General features: G+C 40.0%; 1 protein-coding gene across 1 annotated transcript in view; it reads right to left on the bottom strand.

Moving 5' to 3' along the window:
- The window catches only part of LOC143711442 (calcium/calmodulin-dependent protein kinase type IV), a 248,848-nt gene that overhangs the window by 113,662 nt on the left and 120,078 nt on the right, over positions 1-15,108 (bottom strand). Inside the window, exons 6-8 of the mRNA XM_077202902.1 lie at positions 13,136-13,226; positions 12,937-13,011; positions 12,643-12,718 (exon numbers count right to left, since the gene is read on the bottom strand). Of these exons, the coding sequence (XP_077059017.1) occupies positions 12,643-12,718; positions 12,937-13,011; positions 13,136-13,226 (242 nt within the window). The remainder of the gene's footprint in view (positions 1-12,642; positions 12,719-12,936; positions 13,012-13,135; positions 13,227-15,108) is intronic.

The raw sequence follows: 15,108 nt of genomic DNA, 5'->3' as shown, positions 1-15,108 counted from the left end.
TTTGGTCAGACTGCGACTGTTTTAAATGTGCTATATAAATAAAGTAAACTTGAAACTTGAACTTGACGATTCATATTAACTTGTACAAAAATGGCATTATATGACCCCTTTAAAAGAACATCCCCAGACATGTTATTTTAATGAATATAGCCAGTGTGGTGTAGGGGTAATGGTATTCCTGAATGCCTTGACTCAAATATTTTGACTCAATTAACATATTAGGCTACCCTATTCATCAAACAACAAAGATTTTGACACTCAGGGTGTCAACATTACGTAATACCTGCTTGGGTGAATTTCACCCCAACAATCGAAGCAACAGTTTCCCCCCAACAGACGTTCCCCCGTAAAAACATATTTGATTCCCACTGACCAGTAAGTTTGAGTGACACATGGATTCCCTGTCAATCATGAGTGATTCATAAATCAATCAAAAGTGACACATGGTATATGTTACAGTTTTTTTGATTGCTAAACGACAGTGAGCACAACTGGAGCTACATGTGCAAAACTCTAACTACAGTCTGCACAGCAGCAGTTCATGTGGACCAAACTCTAGTTCGTTTTTCATTGCTTGAACACAGTTTTCAAAACTCTATACACTTATCCCATGACTTTAACCACAACCTGCACAACACTGTGGATTTACAGCACTTTGTTCAAATGCTAACACACTGCTGTCAAAACTGGTAGCCACACATTCAAAACAGAATAGATTTCAACCTTGTGCCTTACAAACACTGCTGATTGCAATTTCAGCTGAAAGGCTAAGCTGGTCTTGTTTGTTCGAATTACAGTATGCACTTTTAGTTTCTACCTTTTTTCTCTCATTACTGTAATTCCGTAAATTACTACAGACTATTGAAGCAAACTGCTAATTTTCATTTACCTTAAAGAATTGTTATGTTCTAAAAATTGTATGTGAATAAATCATGTGGAAGAATGTCACTCTTTTCTTTGAAGAAAATATTACTTTGTATATGAAGTCACTGATATTGTTTAAACTGTAAAGATGAAAAGTTTGTATTTTCTGTATTGGTGTTTGATGCTAGTGTTTTTACTCTCAGTGTGTACTGTGTGTTATCTCAGTGAGGGTTGTGCATAGTGTTTGCCTGCACTGAGCCTGTTTTGAGCCACGTGTTAAGAGTTGTGTTGCTTGGAATGAGTTTTGCAGGTTATGTGAACTGTTTAGCTCAGGTGACTGTTGGTAGTGCAGACTGTAGTTAGAGTTTTGCACATGTAGCTCCAGTTGTGCTCACTGTCGTTTAGCAATCGAAAAAAAACTGTAATACTACTATCCAGTCTTCAAACAGATGAACTGCATAATATAATGTTCCAATCCAATCTGACCTTTGACCTGTAATGCTGCCTGAATCAGAATCATACACTTTCCGTTCGTTGGCCAGAGGGAGAACTGGCCCCCCGACTGAGCCTGGTTTCTCCCAAGGTTTTTTTTTTTTTTCATTCTGTCACCTGATGGAGTTTTGGTTCCTTGCCACTGTCGCCTTTTTCGCCTTTCTTCGCCTTTGTCGCCATTAGCTTTTGGCTTGCTTAGTTGGGGACATTTAATTTTATATTTAACAATATTATTACAACATTATTTTCCTGTTATCTCTTTAAAGCTGCTTTGAAACAATCTGTATTGTAAAAAGCGCTATATAAATAAAGGTGACTTGACTCCCGGCAGACTCTCTTTAAGAGTCAAGAAAGTCAAGCCGCTGAACCCCAGGGCTCTAGCTCCGCATTTGTGGAGGCAGCACACAGGCTACGATTGTGGGATACTCAGACGGAGCTGGTAGAGGAGCATGAGAGAGTTTCCGTCACTTCTCCTGGCTCCATCATCTTTGTGCCAGAAGTGAAAGCCCGCTCAGCTGTTTCTTTCATGGAAAGCGAGGACTAATTGCATAATCTACAGTATGACTCTGATATAATAGACGTAGTGTCAGTAGAAACTGATGTATTTAATAGATCCGCTTCCTGCTCGTTGCAGCAAACTGCGGAATACGATGAGCTGGGTAAACTTATGACTCATGCCACAGCCAGACATTCCCTTTCTTCCAGGCCTGCACACTGAGGTGTCAGGTGCGTTAAGACATCCATACTCTGCCCACGTGGTCCATTCAGCTTTGAGTTATTCAGATGTCAGGGGGAGCAGGGTTATGAGTGGATGCCTCGGGTGGAAAGGAATTTAGCAGATTACCTTTTCCAGAGGATATCCTTATCACTGAAGGCTCCCGTTTTATCTTCTAAACCATGTAAGATGACATTGAGTTTGGTGGGCAGAGCATATGCAGCAGCTGGGTAGACTGGTGGAGCTCATCACACTATGGCAGTACTGAGGCAGTCTCTGAACTGCATATAGCCTCAGATGTAGCTTTCCGTGTTATGTCGGCAATGGAGAGACATCTCTGGCTTAATTTGTCAGAGATCAAGGAGTCAGATAAAGCTGTCCTCCTTGATGTCCCTGTCTTGGCACTGCCATTGAGAAGGTGGTGGACAGGTTAAGAGAGACGAGATCGCAATCAGCTGCATCTTGCCAGGTTCAGGCGCCTCCTAAGTCGTCTACACCCTTTCCTGGAATGAGTTCCTGTGGGTAGAAGAGTAGGAGGAGGAGTGGGGGGCAAGGGCAGCACAATAGGATAAAACTGTACACAGATCGGGGAACTGTGGGTGTGGTGAAGAAACAGGAAAATGGTTGAGCAGAACTGAAGCCCAAGCCCTTGCCCCCTTCATTTCCTTATAAACTGTCTGTGCCCTTTCCAGGAACAAGTTTCTAAGGAGAAGAGCAAAAAGGTGAGTGTGGCTAAAGCTAGTTATCCTTCTGAGGAACTGGGGGCAACGTGAAACTGTATTAAGTGGAAATCAAGTTAGCGCCTGTGAGTCGTTCGGCATGCCATCGGTTGCTGTGTGTGTTTTATGTTTTATTTGTTTCTGTCCCGTTTTTATCCTTGTTGGTGCAGCGAGTTAGTTCTCTTCGTGCTTATGAGCGCGATTTTCTTTTAAGTCTCCAAGAGTCAGCAGTGGTGGTTTCCAGCTGTTACTTGGGTGGTAATAAGTTTTGTGATTCCCCGTTTATCGCACGCGCAGCTGTGGATTTGTGCGGCCTCTCGGATTGCTGTCGAAAGAGAAGGAAACGCAACAGGAGACGGGGCAAGCGTGGAGGTATGTTGGTGAGACAGAGATGAGCGCGTGCCTCAGCGGCTGGCCCGGACAGGCTGGTGGGCTTATGGGTGGATGTCATCAACTCATCGCGTGCCTCTTCGTGTCAACAGGATGCAAGGTTCTCTTATCTGGTTATGGTTGTTCCTCAAAACCGAGAGTTGTCAACTTTGATCAAAGTTTTGCGACGTCGTGTTAAGAAGAGGGGGGTTAATCCGGATAATCTTCGTTTTTTGGAGTATGTGCTGTCGCTTCAGAAACAAAGTGAGTCGGTCTGTACTATTGCGAAGATGGCCCTTCTCAATACAATATCTATTAGTAATAAATCATTTCTAATTAATGATCTTATCTCTTCAAGAGATCTTGACTTTTTTTAATGACTGAAACTTGGCTAAGCGATTGTAACCGGGATTCCCCCTCTCTAGCATTACCTAGAGACTATAATTCTCGGAACTCTCCAAGGACTGGGGGGCGGGGCGGGGGGATTGCGACAATTGTTAAGAATTGTTTTAATTGCAGGCTGTTACCAGTGGATAAGTTTGCTAGCTTTGATGTTCAAGTTTTTAAAGTGGTCCTGTTTAGGCCAGTTATTTGTTTGTGGATTAATATATAGACCTCCTAATTATAATATTCTCTGAGTATATTAGGTGATTTTAATATTCATATTTGCTGCCCTGAGAAGCCCTTGGTACAAGATTTTTTGTCACTAAGCAGGGGCATACTCTTGATTTGGTTTTGTCCTGGGGTGTACCGGTGGGTGAGCTGACCATTGAGAACATGGGGCTCTCAGATCATTTTGTTATTATGTTCAATGTCACATTGGCTGGACTCCCTTCGGGTCCCGTGCCAGCTGGCCGTCGAGCGCGGGCTATATATGCAGCTTAAGCCTCTAAGTTTTCTGACCAGTACAATGCCCTTATGCCAGTTATTGAGAATAATCCATCTGTTCGGGGTATAGAGGAGCTGGTATCTGATTTCAATATGGGCTGTAATCGTATTTTGGATTGTATTACACCCTGGAAACAGGTAAAATCAAAAACTGTATCTCAGCCCTGGCTCAATGATGACAGTCGGCTGCTTAGACAAAAATGGAGGCAGGCAGAAAGGAAATGGAAGAAGGATAGACTACAGGTCTCATATGAGATACTCAGAGAGTGTATGGTGTCCTATCAACAGTTTGTCATAGCGGCTAAGGTGCGGCATTTTTCCCATTTAATCTCTAAGAATCAGCACAGCCCTAACATATTATTTAGTGTAATTAATACAGTTTTACATCCTGTATGCCCTACAGTTTTCGATAATTCAGAGAGAGCTTGTGAAAATTTTATGCAGTTTTTATGGATAAAATCTCTGCTATTAGAGCCAGCATCTCTAGTTCTGTCCGGGTTCAAAGCCAGGTTCATTTTCCTCCTGATTTGCTTACCTCTGGCCAGTTGAGTGCATTTGAGCCGGTAACCACTTAAAACCTGTTGGAAATTGCTAAACATCTCAAGCCAGCTTATTGCTCTCTTGATATCATCCCGCCCCGCTTGCTAATTCAGGTTTGGGATGCGGTGGATCCAACAATATCATCTGTGGTGAATCAGAGTCTTATAGAGGGGCTTGTGCCATCATATTTTAAGGACGCTCGTGTACAGCCTCTTTTAAGAAAAACGAGTTCAGACCCCGAAGTATTAAACAATTATAGACCTATTTCTAAGGTGCCTTTTTTAGCTAAAATGCTGGAGAAGGTGGTTCTAAACCAACTTTCAACTTTTTTAAATATAAACAATATTTTTGATACATTCCAGTCGGGTTTTTTAGACCTTAGCATAGCACTGAAACTGCCCTTCTTAAGGTGACCAATGACTTGCTTTTGTCGGTAGATTCGGGGAACTGTGCTGCCTTAGTGCTGCTGGATCTGAGTGCAGCCTTCGATACAGTGGATCATGGGATACTCCTTGAGCGTCTGAGTCTGTGGGTGGGCATTAGGGGGATTGCATTAAGGTGGTTTACATCGTATTTACAGGGGAGAACCTTTGCGGTGGAAATAGGGAGCTCTATTTCCAACTTTCGTCCCATCACATCTGGGGTCCCTCAGGGTTCCCGTCTCGTTCCTGTCCTATTTTCCTTATATATGCTCCCCCTGGGATTAAACTGTCGAAAGTATGGTGTGGCATACCATTGTTATGCAGATGACACCCAGCTGTATCTTCCTTTGAAATTGAATGACATCTCGAAATGGTCACCTTTGCTTGACTGTCTGGACGAAATAAAGCTGTGAATTGCATCTACTTTCCTTCAGCTGAACAAATCTAAATTGGAAGTGATGATTTTTGGTCCACCAAAGCTAGCAAATCAGATTGCACTTGACTTGGGCCCTTTGGCCCCTAATGTTAATACTCAAGTGAGGAACCTTGGTGTGATCTTTGATTCGGAACTGAAATTTGATAAACAAGTAAATGCGGTGGTTAAGGGCAGCTTTTTTCAATTGAGGGGCATTGCTAAATTAAAAGGTCTTTTAAAGATATGGAAACTGTGATCCATGCTTTTATTTTGTCCAGATTGGATTGTTATAATTCTCTTTATTTGGGGTTGTCTAAAAAGTTGCTTTCACGGCTGCAACTGGTGCAGAATGCTGCGGCCAGATTGTTGACTGGCACCAGGAAATGTTCCAGTATCTCTCTGGTGCTGGCTTCTTTGCACTGGCTTCCCGTCAAGTATAGGGTGCAATTCAAGGTCCTTTTAATGGTTTTCAAAGGTTTACATGGGCTTGCCCCTGTATATATTTCTAGTCTGTTACAGCATCATGTTGCTGCTAGACCACTAAGATCCTTTCAAAGTTTGACTTTAAATGTTCCAAAATCTCGTTTAAAAACTAAGGGAGATCGTGCCTTGAGGTCGCAGCTCCGCGTCTTTGGAATACTCTCCCTTTACACATTAAATCCTGTGATTCCTTCGAGTGTTTTAAATCTAGGTTGAAGACCAATCTTTTCTCGGCTGCTTTTAACTGTTCTTAAAGCTCCCGTCGGCAACAATTTTTTGATCATATTCAGTGAAATCGACACTATAATCCGACAGAACAACATAAATAAAGTGGTTTTAGAAAAAAGACCGAGCTTCTAACTCCACCTGGAGCGTGTTATTTGTTTTGGAAAAATCCACCCGTCCCGGATCATCGGGTCCAATCAGCGCAGGGGGGTGTGAGATCTGACTGTCAATCACAGGTCGTGCACACGCCACCCCTCGCGCACGTTACAATCACATGCACACGCCTGAAGTTCGCGCAGTAATGAAGAGTGATGGCGGAAAAGATTACAATTCCTCGGTTAACCTCAAGAGCTAGGAGGTCAAAAACAACACAGGAAAAGAGAACACCTGCTGAAAATAAAGAAGTAAAGAAAGAAAGTGCGTAAATAAACCAGGATCAACATCGGATCGGCATTTGAAAGGTGGAGAGATTTACGTGATTTAATTGGGTTCAAGCTGGATGCAGAGCTTGCAACATTTCTTCTCCACGGGTAATTGTGCTTTATCAACCAGTTACTTTATTTCTTAGTGTTATAGTAATTCCACAGGTAATTGTGCTTTATCAACCAGTACCTTTATTTCTTAGTGTTATGTTAGTAATCTAAGTATGTTTGCCCTAATGTGTTGGTATGGATAGCTAACGTTAGCACTTGTTGGGCAGGTTCGTTTGTTTGCACTGAAATCCGTGTGAATGTAACTTAGGTGGATAAACATGTCCAGATGAAGGGATAAAGTCCGGCTTTTAGGAAGAATCAATGCTACTCTATCTTTCTAACGAGAGTAAGAACAGTAGTAAAGCTACTGTTATTGTATGTGCTATCTTACTAGCTCTGATATATAAGCAGTAGAAAAATGTACAATGACCATGTCTGCCACATACAGCAATAATAGCGTTTCAGACAGACGATGGTGTTTATTTACGTTTAATTGGTGGGTAATCCATTTCGTAACAATCTACTCCAAAATGACAAAACAACAATAACAAAATACTTCATGGTGTTGATGGATGCTGATGAGACGGGCGCGTTCACAGAAAATCTGGTGCACTGGCACTGACGAGCACGAAGCCACGAACTCGTGGGAGGGTATTCGTTGATAGTGGGGGAGGGGCATGAGAGTTGTAAACATTCAAGATTTTGCCTAAGTCCACTCAATCTGCAGACTTGCCGACTGGAGCTTTAATTATATGTAGTGTTATGTAGTGTTTTGTTTTAAGGTGTATTTGTCCATATGTGTTGTACAGTTGGATCTGTAAAGCACTTTGGTTAACTCGTGTTGTTTTCAAATGTGCTCTAGAAATAAATATGATTGATTGATTGATTGATTGATTAAAAGCCACACACAGATCTGGGTGCTGTAGAAAAAAAAAGGTGGGGGGTAATGACTGAGCAGGGCCACTGCTTAAAGTCCCTGTAAAGGCAATTTAAAAAAAAATGTCTAAACACATTATAAATGTTAGAAATGTATTGCTAAAACATATTACAAAGACTGTGAACTGTGAAGTACTGAATTGTGGACCGTTAAACAGTTTTTCACCATTGCAATTTTCCGGATTTTTTGGGCGGGTCTAAAACAGGGCTCGATGACGCACTGGAGCCCTTGAGCTCCTGGACACGCCCCTACTTGATGACGCACTGGAGCCACTGAGGCTGGCCGCTCCCCTAACAATATAAATAGAGCACATTCACATCGGTTTGGCGCTCAATCGCGAGTTACTGTCAGTACTATTATTAGTTACTACAGCCTACAGTTTGCTAGCTAGCTATGTCTTCGTCACGGAAATGCGTACTACCTGGATACGATCATGTACAAAACAGATCGGTGTCCTTGTTTAAATTTCCTAAAAACGATCACATCAAGAAGAGATGGATTCATTTTGTGAAGAGCCACCTTGATGGAGAGCTGAGGATCACCACCAAAACCCGCCTCTGTAGTGATCATTTTACTCTGGATAGTTTTATAAACTTTGGTCGGAGACAACTGGGATTCACTGATAATCCGCTGTTACTGGTGAAAGGGGCTGGACCGACTATCTCCCGCCTCGGCCTTCATCCTCCCGTCGCGCCGACAACTGGTGGCATCATCGGCAGTGTGTGCCCACTAATGAGTGTAAGTTGCCTTGTGTGCTTATGTTATAATTATAGTAGGTAGTCCACAGTAACTACTAAATTCTGCAACCCTCTAACGTGATTTTTTGTGTGTGTTTATTTAACGTTATATGATCAATATTCCTTAGCCAAGTAATTTAAACTATTATCTGTTCACAAAGCAGTCCCTTCCAACCACAAGAGAGACCGAGTCTTTAATGCATAAAGTCACTCGAGAAGTTGGATGTCAGACAGATCCCTTTGTGGGGAAAAGGACTGTGGCCAGACATTCTCATCCTCTGTGGGCATTTTTCTGCATTCACCACAGGTGCACCTACAGTTTAATTCACAGTGTGACTTAGAATTGACAACTCGAATGTATGACAATATCTTGTGTTATAAACAATCACAGAAGAGTTATCTGAACAATTTAGAGCATATTCAGTTTCTCAGCTTGTGTGTTGCAATAATAATAATATTCAGCAGTCCATTATCTCATGGATTTATGCACATCGTTTTTATCCTTAATATAACAACCATGATGGCTGTTAGTTTGATCTATAACTATAAAGTGTAAAAATATTTTATTCTGTTATTTATTGCTAGTCTAACTTTATTTGTCTAAGTTAGGTTATGATAGCTAGTTAACGTTACATATAACTTAGCTAACTTGCATAAAAGGGAGAGAAAAATCTTACCATTCTGTTGCAGAACGAGGGGGACGATGTTGACTTTCTTGGTCAATGTCCTCTAAATCAGATTCAGGCTCTGGAGGCTCAAACATATATGGCTTGGTAAAACCTAATAAGCTGCTAGGAGCATCCATTCCGGCTGTAGCAGTGACAGTTGAGTGTGGCAACGGCAGCTTTACCGCGACTGGGCGTGGTTTCAGCGCAGCCAGCGGACACGCCCCCAGCGTTTGAGAGCACTACTGCTCATTTTTTCAAGATTTTGATAGCTTATTTTATGTACTTGCCGGCTTTTTTATCATTCAAATTTGGCTGGGTGGCTAATAACACATTTTTCTGTGATATGACAAACTCAGAACACATACTTAATTTTGACTTTACAGGGACTTTAAGCCCTTGCACCCTTTTTTATTCCTTCAGCTCCTCCAAGTTCATCTGTGCCCTTTCCAGGAACGAGGAGAGAAAGAAAAAGTTTGCTTAAAGCTAACTGTCTCTCTGAGGAACTGAGGGAAAAGCGGAATTGTATTTTTTAAAAGCCACACACATATCTGAGTGCTCTGTAAAATAATTTAAAAAAGAGTGGGGCGATCAAGTGGGGTTTGTAGCATATGAATGTGGTCAAATGTTTGAGGCGTCATTAAAACTTGATCACTGACCCCGGCCCCCAAAGAGATGCAAAGCAACTTCTCTTCAAATGCGGTTATCATCTCTGCTCCCCTGGTCTACCCTAGCGGCTTTAAGAGCTCCCTACATAGAAACATCTTTGCTCAATATCTTTGAGACACCACGCTTCCTGACTTTTCCCGGCAACAAGTTGACTTTGTTGGATACAACATGGACCATCCAGAAGAACCCAGCGAACGCTTCAGCACACTCCTAGCAAAATCATCAAGAATCTCTGGTATCTACCACATAGACTTGTTCAGCACCGAATCTGTTCGGTGGACGAACTGATTAAATGATTGTAATATTAATTCTGCTACAGTCAATTCTAAAACTAATCCAAATATTTAAAAAAATAATTATAATCCATTGTAATTAATTATACATATCTCCCTTTTGAGCTAATTTGCTACAAGTTGCTGTGAATGGTCAGATTTCCGGAATCCACTGCCGCTTCAATGTATATCTGATGAGTGATTATAATCAAGGTAAAAATCAATAATCAATATTTATCCTTCTACATATTAAATGATATGTATGACTTCTTCAAGCTTATGAGATTTTACTTAATCATATAATTGTTTGTTTACTGGAATATGCTCTCTCCATGTTTTTGTGAGAGGCACCCAACATGTGTTCAAACATATTTAATCTTCCGAACAAAACATCAGAGGTCATTGGGGTCACTTCAGCCTTACGCTTATTTGAACAATTTCTTAGTTAAAGCATTTACTTAATCTTCAAACACTAGAGAATAATGACAAATATTATCTGCACCTCTTACTGAAAGAAAGAACATGCAATCAGTATGTTTTGGGAATGTTTCCTGTTTACAGCAAGAGCTCGACCAACTCCAACCTTGAAGAAGCTGTTTATGTGCGCTATTATTCTTTGTTACATGTCCTGTATAGGTGAGGTGGACAACTGGCACCCTTGGTAGACTGACTGACTTTTTTTCCTTGACATGCTGGCGCCTAAAAACACAGTTCTGTGACCTTGAAGGGTCACTCCATGCCTAAAACCAGGGTTCTGGTGTGATCAATGAAGATATGCTATCAGTCCATGTGTGGAAAGTTTATCTATTTCTTAGCCAATCAGATTCATTCAACCCTGAAGTAATGACGGAGTCGTGACCTGAAAAAAGAAGAGAGTGATTGAGCAGGGACACAGTCTAAGCCTGCCCCTTTTTCATTATTTTCCTTCTTCTTCCTTTCTTCTAGTCTCCCCTCTCCCATCCAACCCCATCTGAGGAGGTTGTTGGGGTGCAAGAGGTTGTTTTTAGAGGGAATTTAAAGTAGGTGTTCGGAGCTTGGTTGGGAGCAGTTAGGCCCCCTCCTCACCCGAAGAGTGAGCTGTAATGCTTACTATAGCCAGAGAAACAGGCTGTTTTGGTTGCAAGGCCTCCTCGCTTGCTGACACGCTAATGGCCCTGGGCTGAAGCCTCTGAGCTTTAGTGTTTAGTTTGTTAGTTCGAGAACAACAAGCAGGAATTGGGACCGTAGTGTCAGCAGCTGACGCAGCGCCTCGTTCCCTTTCTGAGGAAACCGAGGTTACATGTGTAACCTTAGACATTCTATCTCTGTTGCTGTACTTGCATGAGAATGGAATTACTGAATCCCCCTGACCTGCAATACATTCTGGATTTCTTAAGGCAAATCATGGTAAGGCATGGTATTTGATTTCATGGCAAGGCATCAGCAAACCATCATAGAATGTTTATTAAAGGGTACTGCGTGATGTAAGCAGGCTCCAGCTCACACCGCAATTGCCTTCAGAGAGACGCGGGTCTCAGTTCCACGGGTCTCAGTATTTTGAGCTAAAACTTCAAATACACACTCTGTGGACATCAGAGACTTATTTTACATCTTGTAAAAAGGGGCATTATAGGATATACATATTTGAGAGATTCTGAGAATGTGAAGTTATATATTGATTTCAAATGAAAAATAAAACATCAAAGTGGCTCTAATCATCCAGATGCAAAATCAATCAACACCCAAAAGTCAAATTTGGTAGAGAATCATTTTCTCTTTTTAATGACAAATAAACGTTACCAGTAAATTGCTTACATTCTCTACTGGAATATTAGGCCATTCCTTGTGTGCAAAAGCTTCCAACTCACTCATATTCTTTGATATTCATATTCTATTTTTTTTCTTCAAATCTCACCAAAACTTTTCAAGGGGATCTTAATCTAATGGACTGAGCAGGTCACTCAAGAACATTCCAAGACCAATCCCTAAACCATGCTTTGGTAGATATGTATACTTGTATACTTGGGACCACTGGAGTTTCCAGCAGGACAATGATCCCAAGTATACACCCAAATCTACAAAAGCATGGTTTAGGGATTGGTCTTGGAATGTTCTTGAGTGACCTGCTCAGTCAATTAGACTAAGATCCCCTTGAAAAGTTTTGGTGAGATTTGATTAAAAAAAAATGCTGGAAAGTCCAATGATCCAGTTAAGCTTCAGTTTACACAATGAAAGCTTTATAATCTTTGCCAAAGTGTCTGGTCACATCACTCCATAAAACATTCTTCTAAAACTCCATAGGCCTAATCAAATTATTTGTAGCATATTCAAGTCAACCTGTTTTTCTTCCATGTCCTAGAAGATTTGCTATGGTACCATACATTTTAAACTCACTTGTCTCAAGGAACTTTTAATGTCTTGAAAATGTTCTTATAGCCATGGCCTTCTTCTCTTAGCATTAGCATAAGCTAAATATATGCATGTGTCACAACTAAAGTGCTTTTATAGTGTTTCCAAAGGTTTAATTGTGTTTTAACACAATTTTATACCTTACAATTAAGTAATTTAAAAACAGCAATGTTGAATAGGGGTTGAATAATTATGACAATGTTTTTTGAAAAAATCCTATAATTTAAAAATATGATATTATATATTGACACTATCACTTTTAATATGCCACTAAAGTGTTAAAAAATTGTGTTTACATTTTTCCATATACTTACAAGTCAGATTAAAGAGTCTGCACAATGAATAATACATTAATGTAAATGTATTACTTACAAAATATAAAGGATGACTCCCACTGACCACATGTCGACCTCAGGGCCATAAGCGTTTCCTCTGAGGATCTCAGGAGCTGAGTGGATGTGAGAATAGAGGCAAATAATTGCAAATGAATTGGCTTATAAAACTTTATAAATTTTATAAAAAAACTTTATAAAACTTTAAAGTCATTTACTGGAATTTGGTTACTTGTGGACATCTAAATGGTTTATTTTAGAGGTGTGTGTTTATCTAAAAAACAACAAAATAAATCATAACAGAAATAATATGCTATTTTAAATTCTGACTCACCGCAGTAGCCAGGGGTCCCACATACTGTCTTCATTGTCACTTGCTCATCAATTATTTTAGAAAGGCCAAAGTCCGCTGTGGACATTACAGAAAAGATTGGATCAATAAAACCCATTTACTGACAGAGTACACTGTTCAGTCTCATTTTTCCCAAATCAAACACATAATGGATTAAATGTATGATTATACAGTTCGTTACCTATCTTAAGAGGTGCGTCTATTGACAAGCCAGCATAGAGGAGATTTTCTGGTTTAAGGTCTCTGTGAACAACTCCATTCTCATGTAAGTACTGCAACAGAGATAGAACAGAAGTAGCAGATCACTTTTATGTATAATGATAATTTTAAGTGATTCATTATCTGGGTCTTTTGTACATAGATAGAATGAAAGTCAATAGAGTCCAAAACAACATTTGACTCCATTGATTTTTGTTGACATACAAAATTTCTTAAAAATATATTATTTTGTGTTCCACAGAAGAAAGTCAGTTTGTTAGGTGTAAATATACATATAATTTATCATATACAGAAGTTCATTAGGAAGGGCAGAAGTTCAACGGAAAGATACAAAATGGAAACAAGACTTTGTTATCTAGTCTAGACCAGTTGTTACAGCAGGGGCGAGTTGCAGTTTTTAATGAAGGGTCGAAAAATGTCATGTATGGGAGAGACAAATGTCATTATGAGATAATGAGATTAGAGGCAAATCACCCTTACAACTGACGATGTCTAGAAATCAATTTCAATAGTACATTGGGTTTAACTAATTGTCATATAACTCATGTTTAATGAGATAGTTTCATCATTACATCTACCTTTAATACAATATATCGATAGTGCAGAGATTATTCATGTGAATAAATGAAAGTAAAACTGAAATTATGATTTTTAGACCTAGCAGTTCTACTAGCACCTCCAAATTAGACCTGGGACCCCTGACGCCCTACGTCAAGTCTATGGTAACGAACCTTGGTGTAAAGTTGGATAGTGATCTACACCTAGAGAAACAGATAAACTCTGTTGTTAAGGCTAGTTTCTTTCAACTTAGGCTACTTACAAAATTGAAGCCATTTTTACCTTTCAAAAATTTGGAGAGGGTTATACATGCGTTTATCACCACTCGCCTGGATTGTTGTAATGCTTTATATATAGGAGTAAACCAGGCCTCTCTCTCTAGATTGCAAATAGTTCAGAATGCTGCCGCTCGACTCCTTACAGGAACTCGTAAACGAGAGCACATTATGCCTGTTCTTGCCTTTCTTCATTGGCTACCAGTTTGTTTCAGAATACAGTTTAAGATTTTATTGTTTGTTTTTAAATCTCTTCATGGTCAAGCACCAGCTTACATAAATGATCTACTGAAGATGCATGCTCCTTTGAGGTCATTAAGGTCCGCTGACCAACTACTCTTATCTGTTCCTAGAACACGACTTAAAAATAGGGGAGATCGAGCATTTTCAGTCGTGGCACCGAGACTTTGGAATGATCTGCCTATGCGTATCAGAGTAGCTCCCAGCCTTGACATTTTTAAATCACAACTTAAAACTCACTATTATTCATTGGCTTTTAAACCAGCCTGAGAGTTAATTAATGCATTTTATATATTCATTCAGTTTGTCACTTGTTTAACTGTGCTTTGTGCTCATGTCATGTGTTTATAATTTGTCTGAAATTATCTTCAGCACTTTGGCTAACCTCGGTTGTTTTAAATGTGCTTTACAAATAAAATTGTATTGTATTGTATTGTATAAATTCATAGATCCATGAAATTTGCTTGTGTACCCTAATGGTCTAGTGGTAGAGCTTCGTTAAAGGGATAGTCCAACCAAAAATAAAAAATTCTGATAAAAAAATCTTTGGAACACAAATTAAAATCTTTTCGATAAAATCTGAGAGCTTTCAAACTCCCCAACGAAAGTTTTACGGAATTGGAAAAACATGAGAGTGAGTAATTAATGTCAGAATTTTTATTTTTGGGTGAAATAGATCATCTTCTAGAAACTATTTAACTATAATCTGCGCAATCAGAATACTATCGTCTACTACTCGTCTCTCTAGTCGCTCTCAAGGCAGGCTTTGGTAAATTCTCTCCCCAAGGTTACGAAATGCAATGCATTGTGGGGGAAAGGAGAATCGTTGCAAACCGCTGTAAGATAGTACCTACTTTTTTGT

Source organism: Siphateles boraxobius, unplaced genomic scaffold (assembly GCF_051911475.1).
Source record: "Siphateles boraxobius isolate OS27281-9 unplaced genomic scaffold, OSU_SipBor_1 5, whole genome shotgun sequence".
Taxonomy (NCBI): Eukaryota; Metazoa; Chordata; class Actinopteri; order Cypriniformes; family Leuciscidae; genus Siphateles; species Siphateles boraxobius.
Note: the sequence above shows the minus strand (reverse complement) of the source record. Positions and strands in the feature narration are given on the sequence as shown.